Source organism: Lactuca sativa, chromosome 8, assembly GCF_002870075.4.
Source record: "Lactuca sativa cultivar Salinas chromosome 8, Lsat_Salinas_v11, whole genome shotgun sequence".
In the NCBI taxonomy this organism is placed as follows: Eukaryota; Viridiplantae; Streptophyta; class Magnoliopsida; order Asterales; family Asteraceae; genus Lactuca; species Lactuca sativa.
This window is the reverse complement of record NC_056630.2, coordinates 25,449,843-25,470,737: the sequence shown is the minus strand read 5'-3', so window position 1 is coordinate 25,470,737 and position 20,895 is coordinate 25,449,843. Positions and strand designations below refer to the sequence as shown.

Sequence of the window (20,895 nt, the reverse complement as noted above, 5' to 3'; positions counted from 1 at the left end):
TTAATTATATTGTAAAATATCTTTTATGCCCTTATATGATGATTGGTTCACAATTATTTTCGCGTTCTCAACCTTTTAGATGTTCTTATTTGATCATTTACATATATATATATATATATATATATATATATATATATATATATATATATATATATATATATATATATATATATATATATATATATGTCATGACCATCACTTTATTTAGATTTAAGAATTATTATTTGATTTGACCTATTGCACTTAACAAATATAAATCCTTTATAAATTTAAACTTAAAGTGATATTTGAAAATGATTTACTTTTAAAAAGAGACACGAGTCGTAAGTGATTTGACACCAATGAAGAGCATCATCTTTTAAGGTAGCATACATACTTTGTATGACACACCTCATTTTTCATACGAAATAAAATATCATTAGCTTTTATTGCATCAAATTTGTATGAATACCCATTCACTTCTCAACTATTTACACTATCATCTATCGGTTTCGACACACATTTTATATACCACAAGCTCACGATTCTTGGTTGTTACACCCCTATACCCTATTTCATAAAATTATCCAACTTAATATCAAAACAAGATTTAATTGTCTACAATATAACAAACATTTAAATATAAACTGGATGTTATAAATTCCTAAATAAATAGTATAAAATCATGAGTAATCTAAATATAAGTTGAATGTTATAAATTCATAAATATAAATTGGTGATTACAGATGCATGATCAAACAATCAAGTCTCATTCAAAGACAGAGACAAACTTAGTCAGAGCTTCCGACTCAATCAACTTTTATCTCAGTCATATCTAACTTAATCAACAACTATTAAACAAAGGATAAGATAATAAAAAAAGCAACTAAATTTCAAAGTATGTGAAAATATCCCAACTTTTTTGAATTTACAAAAGTGATCATCATGTCTGAAATTGATCAATTTAGACAATTTTATGAAACATCAAAAAATATATATATTTTAAAACAAAAAATACATTTTGGATTTCGGATTAAATATTACAGGCAAAATTTTTAAAAAATATATTTTGAATTTTCAAGATTATGGCCGAAATTTGATGAACAAATCAGAAATATCAAGAAAATGTTTCATTTTATACTAAAAGAAAAAAAAAGAAACATGGAAAATTTGAAGTAGACTATGATACAATGACATATGGGTGGAATTGGTAAGGTACCAAGTTTTTTCCTCCAAACCGTGTACCGTACTAATTATAATTGGCATAAAATTTACCTACCAATACCGTACCAATGACACTTGGTACCAACTTAGTTGGTTACCAACAAATTTGGTTGGTACATATTGGTATTGGTATATACCAAAATATTTAAATAATATCTATACTTGAAGAGTTTAAGACTATAATCTATATAAGACTTCACATTATAATCATCGCTGAATGGTTAGAAAGTTTTCCAAATATGAACGTGAGTTGAAGATGTGGTCGTCGCTTGTTTTAGTAAATCCTTTTAGTGTCATGTACCTTCCTTAACCTTGTGTTAGTAATTTCTTTTACTATAATGTTTTGTTCAAAAAAAGAATCAATATCAACTGAATTATATTAGTAACTCCGACTATTACTTTTTAGTTGTTACTCCTAACTAAAACTTGAAAATGTAATGATTCATATATATATATATATATATATATATATATATATATATATATATATATATATATATATAGAGAGAGAGAGAGAGAGAGAGAGAGAGAGAGAGAGATAAAGGTTCAAATGAGAACAAAAAAAGGTTAATAACCGTAAGAACCTCTAATTTTAGATGTTTATAAAGAGTTTAGGGGGTTTAGGGTTTAGGGTGTTTATAAAGGGTTTAAGGTTTAGGGGTTAGGGTTTAGGGTTACCCTTTATAAACATCTAAAGTTAGAGGTTCTTACAGTTCTTAACCTTTTTTGGTTCTCATTTGAACGACTCCCTATATATATATATATATATATATATATATATATATATATATATATATATATATATATATATATATATATATATATATATATATATATATTGGTTGGTATGGTACAACCGTGGTATTCAAAATTTTATACCGTTACCGTACCAAGACTACTTAATTGGCATGGTATTACCGGCCAAACATATTGGCTACCGATTTTATTGGTTCGATTGGTAACATGTTGGTTGGTTCTCCGTGGTATATTTTTGGCAGCCCTACAATGACATAATATGTGTTATTTAGTTGAAAACTTGTGATATTAGATGTTTTAGATTTGAGACCTAAAAAGAATTTTGATGTGTTTGGTTAAAACAAAAAAAAAAATACAAATTATACATCATTAAAATGTGAAAATGACCATTTAAAAGATGATTGTTATTTCGATAAATGCCCAAAAAATTGATCACCTCCCTATTTTTCTCATAATCATGTGATCATTAGTCTGATTATCCGTATAAGATTTTTTTTTTCAATGTACTAGAGCATCAATAATATGAGACTTTTTTGATATATTTTATTTTAACAAAAAAACTTATTACATAACTTATGGTTTGGAGTAATACTCACGTTTGATCTCTTTATTATTTTTCACTTGTAAGTTGTTTTCTCTTCACTTGCTAACTTGGAACAAAATCAAACATAAAACAAAAGAAGTTGATTCCTTTAAGGATCTATAAATCTCATGCGTTTTATAAAAAAAAAAACCCAATCGCAGACTGACGTATATATGAATATCGAAGCATACTAACCCATATTTGACTATTAAAGCACACATGAATCCGTGTTTCATGAACATACCTACAACCTTTTTCTCATTTGCTTTAATTGAACTCATATTAAGATGAATCCAAGTTACCAATAGCATACATAATTATTACATCATATCCATTTCATCTTGTTAGTGTATTCTTTCTTTTCTCCTATTAGCATATAGGTTTTTGGTTAATGGGGCACGTGGTTATAATGTGATTAATTTAGAAAAAGAATGGAAAGAGAGAGTCACAGTGACTAAGAGTGTCTCTAGTGGCTGATGAGTTGAGACGGATAGGATATTCATCTCAGATGACCGATGGTAAAAAGAGAAGGGTTAATGTTCCCGATTATGTGTGGTTGGATTATGATATAGTTTATTTGTTAGTAATAATGATAATGTTTATTAATGGCCCCATTAAATTGTAACAAGAAAAAAATAAAAAGTATATACAAATGACAAAATGGTCATTTTCATAAGGGTTAAGATTGCAAATCAAAAGATGACAGTAAGAGGACCCAAATAAGCAACAAACTAATCTTTCAGGGATTGTCCGAATTAAGAAAAAATATGATCGAAACATGCAAATTACTCGAACAATAGGAACGATTATGTAATTACCGAAAAAACTTTTTTTTTTTATCTCCAATAAAAGAGATTCTTCAATTTATATGACCGATGGAAAACTTATATGATCCATCGGAGCATTTGAAAAGTTCACGTGACCTACCAAAGCAAGAGTGTGTTAATTAAAAAACACTTTGAAATAACTTAGATTTGAAAAATCTAATGTTATAGTTTTTCAAATTTTTATGAGTTCTCTAAGATGAAAAATAATTCTTGAAAAGACTTTCCAAAAGCTTTTATTATGGATGATAAGAGCATCTATGAAAAGACATAGGGGCTGTTTGTCTGGACTCTTAATGATCTCATAAAGAGGTTGGCTCTGGATCGCTCAGATTTAGAGCGTTTGGTTGAGATATTTTTAACCTCTTAATTGGTCAGATATGAAAGGAAAATGGTCTGGATCGGTCAGAGGAGTCTGGATGAAAAGTTTCCCGTTTGATACCCTTGCCCTAACACCCCGCTCCCGAGTTGTAGCAAAGAAAAGAAGAGAAGAGAAAAGAAAGTAAGGAGAGAAAAGAAGAGAAAAGAAAGGAAAAGAAATTGTCATTTGTGCTCCCGAGTTGGAGAGAAATGGAAGGAAAGTTAAACATTTTGTTCTTTCTTTTCAAATCCTCCCAAATCGGAAGGAAAGGTAGGAGGGAAAGTTTTCATTCCACTTCCTTCCTTTAATGAAACTCAGAAGCACCATTCTCTCTTGCTTTCCTCTCATTTCCTCCCATTTCCTTTTTTTCTCTTTTTTAAGTTGAACTCGGGAGCAGGTGTAAATAAAACAAAGGAGCGCCCGCCACTTTTTTTCTTCCCCATCTTCTCCCATCGATCAATCTTCCTTAAATCAACCTTTCTCAAGCGCCAATCTCAACTTCCCATCGGACCTTCGGTAGCATCGCTTCGCTTCCACCTTCGCCGACTCCTTTCTCGCCACCTCCCCCTTCACCGGTAAGTTTTCTACTATGTTTCTTTATTTTCGACTTTTAAGCATCTTTTTAGTCGATTTTTAAGCATCTTTGATCGATTTTTCAAGCCCCTTCTGAGGCGCCGATTCAGTTTGATCAGTGTTATTGCTGCTAGATTTGTGTGAAACAGAATTTGTCAAGCCCTAAAACATGTTATCTTTTTGTTTGCATTGTGTTCTTACCGAGTTGTGTTTTTGCTGCTCTATCTGTGATTTAAACTTCGAAAATATGTGTTAAGTTTGTTTCTAAATTCTGCTATGTTCTTGTTCTGATGGAGATCACAATTTTTTTTGAGTATGTAGACATTCTTATTTGGGTTGCACCTGTCGTGAGAATCTGAGAGGCTGGGTGGTCAAAAGGGTTCTAAAGTCATGAAATCAACATGATGTTGAATCTACAGAAAGGCTGATAAAGGAATGAAATCAAATTTTCGTTTTCTAGAGGCATGAAATCAACATGATGTTGGATCTACAAGAAAGGTTGTTAAAGGAATAAAATCAAATTATAATTTAAGGACGTGAAGGGAATAGTTTGAAACCGAACTCGTGGAAAAATGTAGCTGAAAGATCGAAGTTCATAGGGTTAAAATGTTTATTTCATCATTTGGATTTTGCATTATGTTTAATTTGGATTTTTTATGACATTTTGTATTTTAGTTATAATTATTTACAAATTCAGTATATTTAGATGTCTAAACAAATAGGAACAAATACTTTATAGGGTTAAAATGGTCATTTTCATCATTAAGAGGCAACCATTGACCAAACATCAATTTATCATTCAGATACAGATTTATATAGATCCTCTGTATCATCCAGGCCTCTGCATCATTCAGATATGAATAATCCAGATACTACCAAACAGCCCCATAGGATGAAGAAATAATGTTGTTTGCGGTTTTTGTGGGTGGTGCAACAATTTTCTTAAAAAAATTGTCATTCCTTACCAACCAAATATTCCACATGAGACAATAAAACACCAAGTTTAGAATTTTTTTTTTTTGTAAGACAATTTCCCCAAATAGTTGCATAATCAATTGATTCCTTAACATTTAAGAATCTTCTCTTTTGAATTCCACACCATTTAAGGATCTAGTCTTGTATCCCCCGAGTATATTCACAAGTAATGAGCAGATCATTTGATTCATTCTCCTTGTTACATAAAGGGCAAGTAATATTTGGAGTGTTAACACCCATGACCATCAAAGCATCAGTCAATTCCAATCCGTTCAAATTTTGTTCTACTAGGAAGTGCGTTATATAAGGTGTCCGACACAAATCGTGGATTGAAACCGAATGAAGCAAAAACCAAAATGATGGAGTGGGAGAACCGGAAATCAGACCAAATACTAGTATCGGTTCTGGTTCGTTTTTTTCGGTTAAAAGTCCATCCCCACATTAAGTGCCTTTTTTCATAGTTGAGGGGGTAAACTAGAAATATTTGAAAGATCACATGAAAAGCACGTGCATTTAATATGGAGCTATAATCACTATTTCCCTATTGGATTCCGGTCATCTTTTACAAACCCTAATTAAACCCCGTCGCGGTAAGTCTGATCGAAATAAAAAATGAATCGGCCGGCGAGTTTGCTGGACGAAGCTCTAGGTTTCGACGACGGAGAATCGAATAGCCGGCAGCGACGGGTCGGACGCGTGGTTCTAGTGGAGGATTGCGTCGAAACTAGCGGCGCGTTCGTGCTACACCACCTAATAAAACGGTTTCTCTCTCCTAATCATTCATCCTCCGACAGTGTCGTCATTTTTGTAGCATTCGCTCAACCTTTTTCTCACTACGACCGTATCCTTCGTAAGATGGTACATCCCCTCTATCGCTATATCTATCTCTTTCTCAAAAAGTGGTGTCCTGGTGTGTGACTATTTTGTTCTGTAGTTTCTACTTTCTACAGATAGATAAAACGTCAAAACGCAATCAATCATTTGTCGTGATTAATGGGTGGTGCTAATGCATTTACGTTTGAATCACCACAAGTTTGATATTTGGCTTTCTATACGTGTCGTTCGAGTTATCACTCCCTTCTTCCCCATATGCTGAATCAATTTTGAACCTTTCTGGTCAAATGGAAATGGGGATATGAATTGAAAATTTTGAATGAAAAATTGGATACAGCAGTGAAATATATGATAAGATCTTACAAACATAACTTTGTTGTTACTTGTTTCATTTTGTAGCTTTATCATATTTGGATGTGAGAAAACAAACAGTAGTAGTTTTGATACCCAAAGTTAACAGCTTCTTCAATTTAAGAAAAGAGAGTATAATTTTGCTATCACCTAGAGAATTGTATTATGTATATATCAATTTGACTACATCCTTCTGAAACAAATTTGCAATACTTTATTGTATATCTGTTATCTGTTAGAAGTTATGAAAATCTTAATCTACAAATCATTAAATATTTTAACAGGGTTGCAATTTTGCTGTGCAAAGGGAGAATAAAAGATTGATATTCTTTGACATGCTTATGCTGGAGTGTCCAGGTCAGAATATCACTTAAAATTCCCTTTTTTGTATGCTATTCTGTTAAAAATTTTCGTGATTTAATTTTATGTGTAACCTTTTTCTCAACTTTATTTATCATTTTGAATGTGCAGATGATGATGGGGTTGAAGGTGGATTAATTGCTTTGTATGGAAATATTCATAAAGCTGTGGAAGCCAATTCAATAAACAAAAACATTACAATTATAATCGATGACATTTCCCTTCTAGAAGTAGCTGCAAATGGTTCTACAAAAGATGTTCTAAATTTTATGCATTACTGCAATACATTAACAACACAGTTTGTAAGACACTATCTCAACATTTCTTCCTTCTAATGTTCTTTTTTGAATCTGAATTGTGTAATAATTTGTTTTTGTTTCAATAGGGTTGTACAATAATCACAGTTATTCATGAAGACATATATTCAAATGGAGACGAATTTACCCTTCCTATACAAATGGAGTACCTTGCTGACATCACTCTAAAGGCAGAGCCTTTGGTGACTGGTTTGGCAGCAGATATTCATGGTCAGGTAAAGTCTTGTATACATAAAGTCTTTTTTTTTTTTTTTTGACTTAATGGGTTAAGCCAAAAAGAAAATGTGTTGGCATTGTGCAGTTGACAGTATTGAACAAGGGAGGCTGTGAGGGATTAGGGAGGATGAAGGGCAAGATCCGTAATTTTCATTACAGGGTTAAGGAAAACAGTGTTGATTATTTCTATCCAGGAAGTCGATCTTGAAAAAGGTGCACTATTAATCTTCTCACTATGTTTACATATTTTTTTTTGTTGTTTAAATAGCTATATATTATATCTCCCAATGATTTTTGCATCAGAGAAAAGGAGAATTTAGTTTTTTGGATTAGCTTTTGTTTGTTTTGTGGTTGTAAAAACTGTAGCTATTTTCTATATTAGATTGTAAAAAATTAAGTGAAGATTGTAATAGAAACATTTTAATGTCATGTTTTTTTTAATTATAAAATGTTGTGTGTTTTTTTTGTCCTCTGAAATTCAACCATATCCCTATATTAAAGAGGATGACATTATTTATGTTGATTACACAAAGGAATATTACCATTATATGTTTTGCGCTTCATAATTTTATAAGGAAAAAAAGTTTGAACGATGAGTTTATTTGATACAAGCAACCTAATGTGTCGTTTTGGATTATATGGATTAAATTATTGTAATATTTTCTTTATTGTGGTTGTATGAATTATATGGATTAAATTATTGTAATATTTTCTTTATTGTGGTTGTATGAATTGTATTTTAGTTTATTTTAATAAACTAATATGGTCCGCAGATTGTAGACATTTTATCTCTTAAAAAACAAACATCACTTTATACTTTGCTTTGGATGATCCCGAAAACATATAATGCGATTTTCTTCAAGAATGAAAGGAGAATATAAAAAGAGCTCCTGATTTCATCACTATCTTAATTACTTCAGTTCTGGGCGTTCGCATGTCTAACTCCTAGCACAATCTTTAGTATAGGTATAAGAGTACACGGTATGAACACAAATTTGCTCGTTATTGTCGACGTGGCAAGGCCACAATGACGTTGTAATGAAGGGAACATCGCCCCCCAGCTCGTTGCTTCTCGTTATGGTGGTACTCGTCGTCGTTACCACCGGGTGAAACTCACAAAAATCCAACTGTTGTTTGCAATTGACCATTGTTAAGCGTTCAAAATGTTTGAATATATATATATATATATATATATATATATATATATATATATATATATATATATATATATATATATATATATATATATATATTACCTTTTAACCTTTATATAAATTAGGGGTGGCAAATCGTGCTATTGTTTTGTGTTTCTGTATGTCACGACACAACATGATTTTATGCAACATGAACACGAAAACGACACGATGTCGTGTTTTTTTAATTAACACGAAAACGAACGAATTAAAAAACGACAAACACGACACAACAAAAAAAATATATCATATATACTAAAAACTAGTTTATTTAATGAATAATTTATCAAATATAACATAACAAACACGAAAAACACGATAAAGAACTGCTAAATTGTGTTAATTTCGTGTCAAAATTTGAATACGAAACGACATCATGTTTTTTACAGTTAACACGAATATGATACGAACACGAATTCAAATTTCAGTTTCGTCTCAATTTTGTTCCGTGTCATGTATTTTTGTCGTGTCGTGTCATAAATTGTCACCCCTAATATAAATACAACATCAATAGTCTTTTTTTTTTTTTTTTACATCTTTCTCTCTTTCTCTTTATTTTTTATAAATTTTTTCGTACTTTCTTCCCAATCAAAAAAATTGAGCAAAGCCCAAACACTCCCCTCCATCATCAAACCCAAACACACAACCTCACCTCTTGGATTTGCGGGTTACGAAAATTATTTCAATTTTTTATCGTCTCAAGCATCACCACAAATCACATACCAAGAAGCCGCTTTTAATCCCGCTTCACTACCAGTATAATTTTCTAACTCACCTTGCCATCAACAAAATCTATTTGGTCAAAACCCAAATTTATAACAAAATCTTCTCCCTACTTTTGCTTCGATACAACAAACAACCACCCAACCACCACCTCCAACACAACCATCGGTTGAAGTGGAAGCGAGAGGTAATACGAGAGGGAAAAGGAAATGAAAAACGAAAGAGAAATCGATAGTAGTTGAAACGGAAAATGTAGACGTTCCACAATGGTGGACACCGGAGGAGGAATATGCTTTGACGGCGGCATGATGTACTACTTCAAAAGACGAACTCCGTGGAAATAGAATGAAGAAAGGTGTTTATTTGGGGGGCAGTGCGCGAAAAATTCCACGCTATGTTGAAGAAAAAAAATGTATAATGACATGTTAAGCGGCAAATGGAGTCAAATAACTAAGCGGTGCAACAAATTCAACGGTATTTACAACCGGCTTGAGGCGTAACAGCAAAGCGAAAAGGAATGACAAAAACCCCCGTGAAACCCCACTCCCGCGGGACCCCGATACCGTACGAGACTAAATTTTAAAAAAAAAAACCGGGAGTGGGAACGGTAGCGGGGGCAGATTTAAACCCCGTTTATTTTCGGGACCAGGATCGGGAGTCGGTATTTTCCGTCCCATACTCCCACGGAGGCCCCAATTGTACATTTATGTAATATATATATATATATATATATATATATATATATATATATATATATATATATATATATATATATATATATATATATATATATATATATATATATAGGGATAGGTTCAATGGAAAATGATTAATTAGGGCAACATATGCTGGAACCAATGATCAAGTGACACGTGTCCATTTCTTTATTCATAAGCAATGTACTATGGAAGTTATTTATGTAGTTATTCCAAAGTGATGTGTTGTCATGCTTTTATTGGTTCTAACATGTGTTGCCCTAATTCTTTATTTTCCATATAACATTTCCCTATATATATATATATATATATATATATATATATATATATATATATATATATATATATATATATATATATATATATATATATATATATATCTATTAAAAGTAATTATTGTGTTGTTGTATGCATAAATGTGGGCCAATCAATTTTACTCATTTTAAGTAAGTGATTATTACATATTATTGAATTAAATATAAATAAAAAATACCATCTATTCTAACTAGAAGGGTATTTTAGTCAATTAATATAAATTTAATAACGGAAATTTGCATATTTTAAGGAAAATTGCATATTTTAAGGGAAAATAGATTCTATTAATTTTAAAAATCTGATTATATGGATGATAATTCACATAATTCGTAACATTCTGACGAAATATGTTTATCAATATATTGAAAAATAACAAATATGATATAACCATACAAGAATACACATTCTGACATAATATATATTTTGATTTAATGAACTTCTTGAAGAATAACAAAACTTTGAATATAAGTTCAAAAAAAATCATTATATTCTTAGAAAAGAAAAAAAATTATATATTATTCTATGAAAATGTTACATTTATTAATAACAAAGAAATACAATATATAAATTATTCTACCAGATTATACTATTACATATATTTTTTTTCATTATTTTGTACATTATTTTGCTAGAATAAACCATTTTTTTTGGAAGATTGGTGGTCATTGTTCATCTTCATCTCATACAATGTTCATCTTCAAGATTTTATTCTGACAGAATCGGAATTCAAGATTCCATTCTAGTAGAATGTTATAAGTTTCATATGTATCATGTTTTGCTTTGATATCTCTCGTTTCATTCCCAGCCAAGAAAACAAGAACATTCTTGTTCTTGATTTAATGTATACCTGCAAATAAGATATACAACCACTCATTGATATTGCTTAATCTTCTTTCCATGGCAATTTCAAACAATAATCCTAGGGTTAAATGATCGACCTAACAGTATATCCCTACTATAAAATTTAAAAATATATATTATTTGAATAAAATAATAATAAAGAATGGATTAGATTTATTTATATTAATGAAGGAAAACACCAAACCTGCTAATTGGATGAGATTTGAGTATGAAATTGGTCCACCTTTAGAGTAAGAATCGATCTCTTTTTTTGCTTCTTCCACCATTGATAAAGCAACAGAAAGTCCTTTGTTTTCTGGTCTCTCAATCTCAGAGCTTCATACACACACACACACAAAATAGTATAAATTCAGAGGACTTTCTGCTAATGTTAATAGGGGTGAAATCTGCTTTGGATTTGCCTGAAATTCAAACAACAATTAAGATTTCTCCAAAAGGGCAATGTGCTTCATTCTTTTTTACTAATTTACCCAATGTGCTTACTTATTTTTATCTAAATATCCTACAACAGAAATATATACTTCATGGTTTACCTTAATGGCTTTATAGAGGGTCAGCTTTATACTTGCTGCCAAATGGACAAGTTTTGTTCCATTTCTGCTAATTCCAAAGCTGCTAATTCCACCCCTATCGCTTCTTATTTCGGTGACCAAGCCTCAACTCAAACACCTGCAGATTCCCTTTCATTTCCAATAAAAAAACAAGCTATTTTGTTCCATTTCTGTTGAAATCAAAGCCAATGATCCAAAATAGAAAGAAGATAGAGACAAGGAATTACCGGAGCAAATAACCCATACTGTTGCCTTCGTCTTTCATTCCTGATCAACCAAAGAAGTCGACCCAAATTAGAGATGAAGATCTGTCGGGGATCGACTGCCCTTTTTTCTCGCCGACCGAGCAAATAAACCCTAAGGTCGACAACAACTCTCGTTGCCTCTTCCCTGTTCTTCGGACCATTCAAACAACGGAGGTGCTCACCTCCTTACGACTTCAGCCATCGAGAATCGACAACAGTTTGCTGCTTCGTTTTTCTTCATCCTTCGATCTAGCCAAACCCCCTAGGTCCTCACGTTTTCCTTTCCTTCGTTCTGGTCAACCCGGAGAATCCTCCATCTTCGCAAATCGAAAGACAAAGCGCACCTGCAAAAGGGGGGAAGATTGATCAGATCAGTAGGCCCTTTATAAAAGGGGGGAATTAGGTTAAATTCAGCGTAACTAGCATAATTATAAAGAGTATTTGTGGAAGTTATTTCTCAAATTACCTAGTTACCCTTATTGATTTATTTAATTATTGTTTTTTGTATTATTTTTTGATTGGTTCACAATCATGCATACAATAATACAATACTTAGTTAAAACACATGAACTTGATATATATATATATATATATATATATATATATATATATATATATATATATATATATATATATATATATATATATATATATATATACAAAATAAAATTTCTAATTTTAGGTTTAGTGTAGGTTTCACTTTCCGGTTTTCAATTAATGGATGTTGAAAATGTAGCGAATTGATTATATAATTTTGGACATGTAAGTATTTCATATTTGTAATGTTGGATTTGTTGTATTTTATATTTGTAAGATTGCTGGAATTGTCATTTTGTAATGTTGGATTTTAAATTTTTTAGTTTCTAAAAGATTAGGTTTTAAGCTTTTAAAGTTAGTAAAAATAGTTTTTTTTAGCCTAAAACAAAGTCGTTTTTTAGCAAAAAAAATTGAATTTTAAGCCTATAAACCGGGGGAATCGGGGGTTATGTAAACGAGAGATTCGGAGGCGGGGCAACAACTGATTTCAGGAGCGGGGGCGGGGGCAGCTATTTCTGCTCCTGTTTGGTCCCGTTGGCATCCCTAAGCGGAACCAACGACTTCGATTTGTTCAAATCTGTAAAAGAACAATATCGGGTTGAACGCACAGACTCACATCGACCTAAACGACGACACCGATGACATCCTGGATGATATTGAGGAGATATCCCCAACATGATGACCGCCCGAACACGACAAAGCGAGACGCGCTGCAAGGCATGCGGAGGAGGTTGATGCGAAAGCAAAAGTTGCGGCGTAAATGAGAGCAAAATTCGATAAGCACAATTTATTAATAAAAGAAAAAAATGACTTGAAACGTCGTCACTTGGAGTTCCTAGAAAGGCAAGTACGTGAGAAGCAGGATAAAAAAGAGAGAGACCTAATGACACATAAGTTGTCAATTATATATATATATATATATATATATATATATATATATATATATATATATATATATATATATATATATATATATATATTATTGGTTCTCCAAGGAATCAATTTTTTTTCAAGTTCTAAAGTTTATTCTTTATCGTAAAAAAACTAAAAACATCTAAATTCATAAAATAACATTGTGAATGTTAAATATATTTTTCGGATTCACCGTGTGGATTTAGATTCACATTGTGAATTTGACGAAATCTTTTTTTTTTTTTTAAATTTGATATCATTGGAAAAATGATAAAAAGTTATGAATTTCTGTATTTTTTTTTTTGATAAAAAATAAGTTCTAAAAGTTGAAAAAAAATTGGTTCCTTGGTTAATTATGGTTCTCTATTGATCTTGTATATATATATATATATATATATATATATATATATATATATATATATATATATATATATATATATATATTGGAAAAGTGAATATGTGGCTGTCATGTATGTAATATTAGGTATAGAACCATCAAAATTGAGTTCATTTTGATTAAAAAACACAAATTTTTTTCATTGTTAGCTTCTTCCTATTGCTTTTGAGATCATATTATTTCTTATTTCATAATTTATCTCCAACATTTACGTATTTCGAATGTGTTGTTTATATTAGACCTCTAGTAGACTTCATAACTTTCTTTGACGCCTACTATATATATATATATATATATATATATATATATATATATATATATATATATATATATATATATATATATATACTTGCATGGTTCTTTTTGATGTGTTATCGGAAGAAGTTTATTCGGTTTTTATGAACAATTTCAATCTTTCACTATAGTTTTCTATATTAAATTTGAATATGAAGATTTATAGGTAGTTGATAATGTATTTTTATACATAGTTTGTGGTGCAAAATTAAATATTTAAAACTCCATAAAAATATGTACAAAGCCTATCATCTAGTCTAATAGAGAATAGAAGAAAGATGGTAGAGAGATTTGATTGCATTTTGTTAAAACTATGTAGTTTTGATGGTTCTATACCTAACATTAGGTACATAACAGCCACATATTCCCTAAGCCCTATATATATATATATATATATATATATATATATATATATATATATATATATATATATATATATATATATGACATGGAAAAAAATTGGTGTTACATCTTGTTATAATATAAAAACTATTCTCCACTTGGTGTTATAACATCAATGGTGACGTGGCATATGAAATGACATTAATTTGATGTTACATGTAGTTGTCCACACACAATGCTTTAATTAAATAAGTAAATTATATAGAAAGTTCGACCATAATCTATGAACATTTTATACCGTCCAAAAGAAAGAAGAAAGAAAGGTGTAGCCAAGTCGTGAGGCAACTGGTTTATCTTTATCGTTTCATCCGCATCCACTTGCATTCGAATATCTTTTTATGTTCAAGAATATTGTTTCTTAGTCTCGTATTGGATAGAATATTATTCTTCCTTCTTTTTAAATGGTTCTATTCAGAATCATCATATGTTACTTTTTCACGAATTGAACTAAATTGAGTTCAAAGGACCACCCAATTTTGAATTATTTTCACACGTGGTTACCATTTACTATCTTGTCATTTTTCCACACTCCTTGCAAACATGCAACTTTTCCCACCATATAAATCCATCCTCTCTTTCAAACATGAAGCCACAAAGAAGATTTCAACTCACAATGCACGCCACCAAAAAATTGCTTTGTGTTTGAGATTTAAACAAAGTATGCATCTCCTTCTAAAATCAAATCATAACCATATTAAATCCATGTGACAAACAATAGTGATCTTACCATGTCCCTTCATTAAGGGGCTCTTTGGTAAGCCTCTTAACGATTCCATTAGAAGACTGCTTTTAAATCAGTCAGATTTAGAGCGTTTGGTTCATTACTTTTCCATCTTTGAATGGGTCAACAAGGCTTTGATTCAGTCAGACCTAAGGGAGGTGTTGAAAGAAAAAAATAGATTGTGTTTACTTTTTTCTCTAATTAAGCAACACTCACCTTCTTCCTTCTCATACACCTCCATACTGATCTTGCGCACACCTCCACCTCCGCCCTTATCCGATATCGCATGCGTTGTGACCTCTCATGGTAGCTACCCCATCATTCTAAATGAAGTTTCATCATTGACGCTCTACATCGATTGCTTCTGTATGTATTTTGTGTTCATCTGCAATTGCGATTCGTGTCTTCATCAACAATAGGTATGTGTGTTGATTTCTATGTCTATATATGTGTGGGTATGTGTTTGTGTGAAATTTAAATTTTGGGTAGTTGATGATGTTTGATCACCAGGTATTTGTTAATTTGTTCCATTGAATATATATATATATATATATATATATATATATATATATATATATATATATATATATATATATATATATATATATATATATATATATATATATATATATATATATATATATATATATATTATCTTTTACCAAACTCATGTTGTTCGTGTGAGGGGTTTAGGGTTTAATGTGGTGAAGATGTAATTACAAAGAGAAGGCAGATAAATTCATGTTGTTGATCATGGAGCTCCTTCCTCTGTCAAAGCAAACTATGTAGCTTATGTGGATTATTTTGGCTTCTCCATTCATTTTTAAAGTAAAATTGGAATTTATATAAATTGTTGCTAGAAATCAAAGTGGGTGATTAACTTGTTATAAATGGACGAATAACAAATTTACATGTAGGATGGTGAAATTCTTTTCTGATTTGTTTTGAGTTTAAGCAATAAAGACCTAGAATTAATTCAGAAGATTAAAATGGTAAATTTTATCATGCAACAATATTTTACCAAACAACATGTTTTTATTCAAATACATATTCATTCGGTGCCCCTGAATTATCCAAAGGCTATCAAACCGCTTACATAGTTGAAGATGTTAAAAATGAAATCTAAAAAACTTCTAGTGAGATGATAAAAAACCTTGCTCAAATAAAAAGATAATCTTTGACAATAGTTCAAGAACATCAAAGCAACAGCAATAAGCAAACATTATTAGGCCATGAGTTCAAGATCAAACATAATCAAGAATCCTCGGATTTAAAAAAAAAAAAAAAAGCTTCTTCCTAGAGGAACATGGGACTATAATATATTCTCATCGAAGACTCAGTCAAATTTCATCCTTCTAATTCTTCATTGTGTCCCATGAATCCCATCTTCAAATGTACCCTTCATAACTTCATATCTACCCCCAACAACAACAGTTAACCTTTTCATCTACTTATTATTTCGTATAGAAAAACAACAAACACCGACTTGACAACCGTTACGAATCAGCATCCTCATTGTTAACGCCGTTAGCACCATGTCGAACAAATTGTCCACGGACACGTGGCCTCTGTTCTGCCAACCTCTTTCTGCTTTGGTATCTCACCTGATGAAAAATGTGTTCAATAATTTTAAACTCAAATGAAAATATGGAAATTGTTAAATGGATGACACGTGTCACTGAAAGAAGACAAATTACTAATACCTTTTTCTCGAAGCATCTTTCTTTCCTCTTCTGACGGAATTTATTCAGGGCAGCCTCTCGTTGCGCTAATCGGTCTTGATCCACCCCGCTCCCTCGTGCACTACCACTTCCACTTCCGCTTCCATCACCGCCGTTACATTTTCCGGCGACTCCATTATCAACAACCGGAGCAGCGGTTTTCCCTTGCTGCCAACCCCCACCCTTTTCCATTTCTCCATTACTCTTATTAATATTAATATTATTATTATTATCATTATTATTGCTTCCCGAGGCACTCCCAAAATTAGCCGCGTTTCCTTCAGCCGACACCGTCAAAATATTCGAAACCATGTCGGGATCCACCATTTTCTGTTGCTGAAGTTTATGGACGTGGTGGTGGTGGTGGTGGTAGTGGTGGTGGTGGTGACGGACTTGAACCTGCTGCCCCGCCGCCTTTGTGTTATCACCGTCAGTACAGGGCTCGAGAGGTTGAAGGTTGGTGGTGGAAGTTAGGTGAACCGCTTGGATGGTTGAACCGTTTGCGTTTGGAACCGGTTTGTCATCCGGTTTGGTTGGGAAAGCGTTATTGGTGGTGGACCCCATATCGTCGCTCCCATTCGACGGCTGATTACGGTTTCCGTTTGAGTTGGAATTTATGTTATCGGCGTTTACCGCTTCTGAGCTGATACCTAATGGCGAACAGCTGCCTACGATTCCAGTTTGAGCCTGATTAACGTTCGATACAGTGTTGGTGTTGTACCTTGAGAAAGCTGAAACACCGGAATGGCGTAACACATTCCGGTCTTCGCCACCGGCATCGGCATCGGCATCTTCCACGTCTCTTGGCCTCTTTAAACTCAGCTCCAGGGTAGGTGGCGATTCTTTTGAATAATAAACAGACTTATTATTATTATTAATATTAGTATTATTATTTTCAATATTAATGTTCTTGAGCAATTGGGTTGCTTTTGGTAAAGCTTCATTTTGAACATTCGTCATCGTCATCTTGGTGGGACCATTTTCGCAACCAATTTTCATACTAATATCCAAATCATCGCCCACTTTTTTCAAATTTGACCCGGAAAACTTGCTCATTGACTTTTTCTTTGCATCTTCAACCTCGAAACTTGAACTGTTAGGGACTCCGATTTCCAAGTCTTTCCCCATTTCAACAGTTTCTATAAGAAGATCAAACATTTAAGGCAATAATATTATTATATGAACAGGATGATGAAAAAGTTAATGAAGATGCTAAAATTAGTAACCTAATTTATCTTCCTGGGTGACATGTTCTTTTCTGACACGTGGATCTTGTAATTTGTCCCACACGGATTGCGCTTGGGAGCTATTAACTTCTACAGCTCTCTTTGACCATGAACTCTAGATAAGACGAATGTAAAATATGTGATGAGTATAAATACTTTTAAAAAATTTAAGAAGATTGAATGTTTTTTCATGCAAGGAAGAGCAAAATTTACCTGAGTTCCACTTCCATTATCGCTGCCACCCTTGGCAGTTAGATCCATGCTTACGTCATCATCACTGGTATGACTATCATCCTCATCGTCATCTTCTTCATCATCATTATCATCATCATGTTTGTTTTTGGTTATTGATTTTGCAGAAGATTTACGAGTCCGAATACCACTCTCACTCCCACTACCGCTAGACTGATGAAACAATGAGAAATTAAAGCAAAAGAACAGAAGGATTTTTAGATCGATTAATGGTGAATTTTGATAAAAATATAATTTTTGACATGGACAGATGAGCATATTGGAGAAGTTAAGTACGTAGTAGATAGCTCAAATCCAGTACACTCCACCCCACAATAAGTAACATACGAAATCAGAACACACCTGAAGCCGAAGTCCAAAACTTGTTTCCATTTTTAGTCATGAAGATAGATCATACATGAAACCATAACATATAACACTAAATTAACTCACACTGTGACATTTCCTCCATACATGCTGCCAGAGGTTTTTTAGCTCATTCTTTCGAATAGGCTTGACTAAAAAGTCAACAGCACCTTTGGATAAACAATTAAAGACTATACCCATTGAGTCATCGGATGACATCACTGCACGTAAAACTCGTTAAGTAATCTAACCACATACTGATAATAAAAATTAATTTGTTAAAAAAAAACTTGAGATTTATTAATTCATAACTTGTAAGAACAAAGATATATACTCACTTATCACTGGGACATTCTTGCGAGTCACATGGTTCATGATCTTGGATAAAAGACCAATACCCGATAAATATGGCATTAAAACCTCCGTTAAAACAATATCGATTTGTTTGTTTTGATCAATCAACACTTTCCATGCTTCTACACCATTTGCTACAGCCGTAACTGCAATAAAGTAATTAAATTTCGTCAACAAATTAACAAAAAGAATCAGTTATAAACCTTCATAGCCTTAGTTTACTTACACCATCAATCATCGTAAACAATACTAGGCAATAGGCATATACGTATACGTACCAGAAGCATTTATTGACATATGAATAGTAAAAAACCTTCATAGCTGCAATTACGGAGGAGAGCACTGACAACATGACGAGTTGAATCATCGTTTTCAACCAGAAGAACTTTGAGAGATCTAAGAGGAAGAAACCTCTCCCATTCAACCATGGAGCCTTGATGTTGTTGATGTTGTCTATGAAGAGCATCGTGGGGGGGATGAACGTGAACCAGGTTTTTCTGGTTCTGGCGACCACTATTCACATCTTCGTTAATCCTTGACTCGTCTTCTTCGGAGAGACCTTGACCATCAAACCCCGCTCCATTTCTGACTTGCTTGAGCTCGTCCCGGTGGTGGTGGTTGAGCTCCGCCAACCCTTTAGTTGCCGGAACATTGGTGTTCACTGTAATACTCCTCATCAACAGAATTCAAACAGACTGTCGGTGAACAAGGCGTTGGTTTGAGAAATTAACACAAATTGCTTCTTGTTTGAAAAGTGGCACATAACGTTGTCTCCAAGTGATGAACGTTTTGAAAGATATCTTCAAATAATCCTCTGTATAAATCGGATGAGAGAATCAGAAAATATGAACCGATCAAGGTAAAATGATTCACGGTAGATAAAAGGAAACAGTTTACATCAAACAACAACCTGCAATTTGGTTCATACATATTTCTATAATTTCCATTTTTTAGAACAAGCACTACACTCAGATTCATACACAATCCATCATGAACGTCTAAAACAACTATAATTAAAAGTAGCTACATACAAATTTCAATCTACGGAAAATAGAAAGTTCTCAGATCTTCCCTGGACCAATTTCCTCAACAATAAACGAAAATTTCAGTAAAAAACAAACCAAATGAATCATATTATGCTTCCACAACACTTCGGTTTGACTGTTACTTAAGAATAATAACATTACCGTGGTTACAGGAGAAACAGAGGACAGGGCTTTGACTCAAAGCTCAAATCCTCAAAATTCGGTCAAATTTTGCGTTGAACAATACAACGTTACAGCAAATCTGATAATATTTCGGTTTGATTTATCGATGAACAAGTTTGAAGTTTGAAGTTAAAGAAATCATCCGGAATGGAGATTTATATATAGGGTTTGTTAGGTTGTCAGAAAGAGTAAAGGGGGTTTCGTATCTACTGGTTCATCGAGATTTTGTGGAGGAAGATATTATATTCGTTGTGATTACGTGGATTTATCAAGGGCCACGAAGGTGCCATGTAATCAGACACGTCGGATGACACGTAGGAAGGAGGATGGGAAATCAATATACGGGCTGAGAGTTGTTTTGGGGCGGATTTTGGATCTTGTAGGATCATTTTTAGATCCGATTTGCGTGGACACGTGGCGCTCTGTGTGATAAGTTAAAGGTTTGTCCTAACTTTTTGAACTAACAGACGCTTCAATATAACGGAAACACGCTTTTCTGTTCGCTTTAGCTGGAAACATGTGAACATGAAAATATCTCGTTATGGGCTGGGAAAGACGACCAGCAACTG

The 20,895-nt window shown here is 32.6% G+C and overlaps 2 protein-coding genes and 1 long non-coding RNA gene across 5 annotated transcripts; 2 read left to right on the top strand and 1 right to left on the bottom strand.

The window, feature by feature from the left end:
- The first annotated feature begins 5,820 nt into the window (after window positions 1–5,820).
- Window positions 5,821–7,822, top strand: LOC111877250 (elongator complex protein 6). Its single transcript, XM_023873777.2, has 5 exons — window positions 5,821–6,133; window positions 6,745–6,817; window positions 6,932–7,122; window positions 7,206–7,352; window positions 7,439–7,822. Exons 1-5 carry the CDS (start codon window positions 5,888–5,890, stop codon window positions 7,559–7,561), a joined length of 780 nt encoding a protein of 259 aa, XP_023729545.1. The 5' UTR covers window positions 5,821–5,887; the 3' UTR covers window positions 7,562–7,822.
- A 7,139-nt stretch (window positions 7,823–14,961) lies between these two features.
- On the top strand, window positions 14,962–16,134 carry LOC111877252 (uncharacterized). Its single transcript, XR_002845361.3, has 2 exons — window positions 14,962–15,639; window positions 15,914–16,134. It is a non-coding gene; the product is annotated as an uncharacterized LOC111877252 (long non-coding RNA).
- Window positions 16,135–16,362: 228 nt separating this feature from the next.
- On the bottom strand, window positions 16,363–20,549 carry LOC111877251 (two-component response regulator-like PRR73). Of its 3 annotated transcripts, XM_023873780.3 has the most exons (8): window positions 20,306–20,548; window positions 19,432–19,932; window positions 19,103–19,264; window positions 18,852–18,985; window positions 18,381–18,572; window positions 18,168–18,282; window positions 16,924–18,080; window positions 16,363–16,824 (listed from the first exon to the last, which is right to left on the bottom strand). In XM_023873780.3, exons 2-8 carry the CDS (start codon window positions 19,793–19,795, stop codon window positions 16,717–16,719), a joined length of 2,232 nt encoding a protein of 743 aa, XP_023729548.2. In that variant the 5' UTR covers window positions 19,796–19,932; window positions 20,306–20,548; the 3' UTR covers window positions 16,363–16,716. The 3 variants fall into 3 exon arrangements, with proteins under 3 accessions (XP_023729548.2, XP_052622218.1, XP_052622219.1); XM_052766258.1 differs by having other exon boundaries at window positions 16,363–18,080; window positions 20,306–20,549; XM_052766259.1 differs by lacking the exon at window positions 20,306–20,548 and having other exon boundaries at window positions 16,363–18,080; window positions 19,345–19,575.
- Window positions 20,550–20,895: the final 346 nt, after the last annotated feature.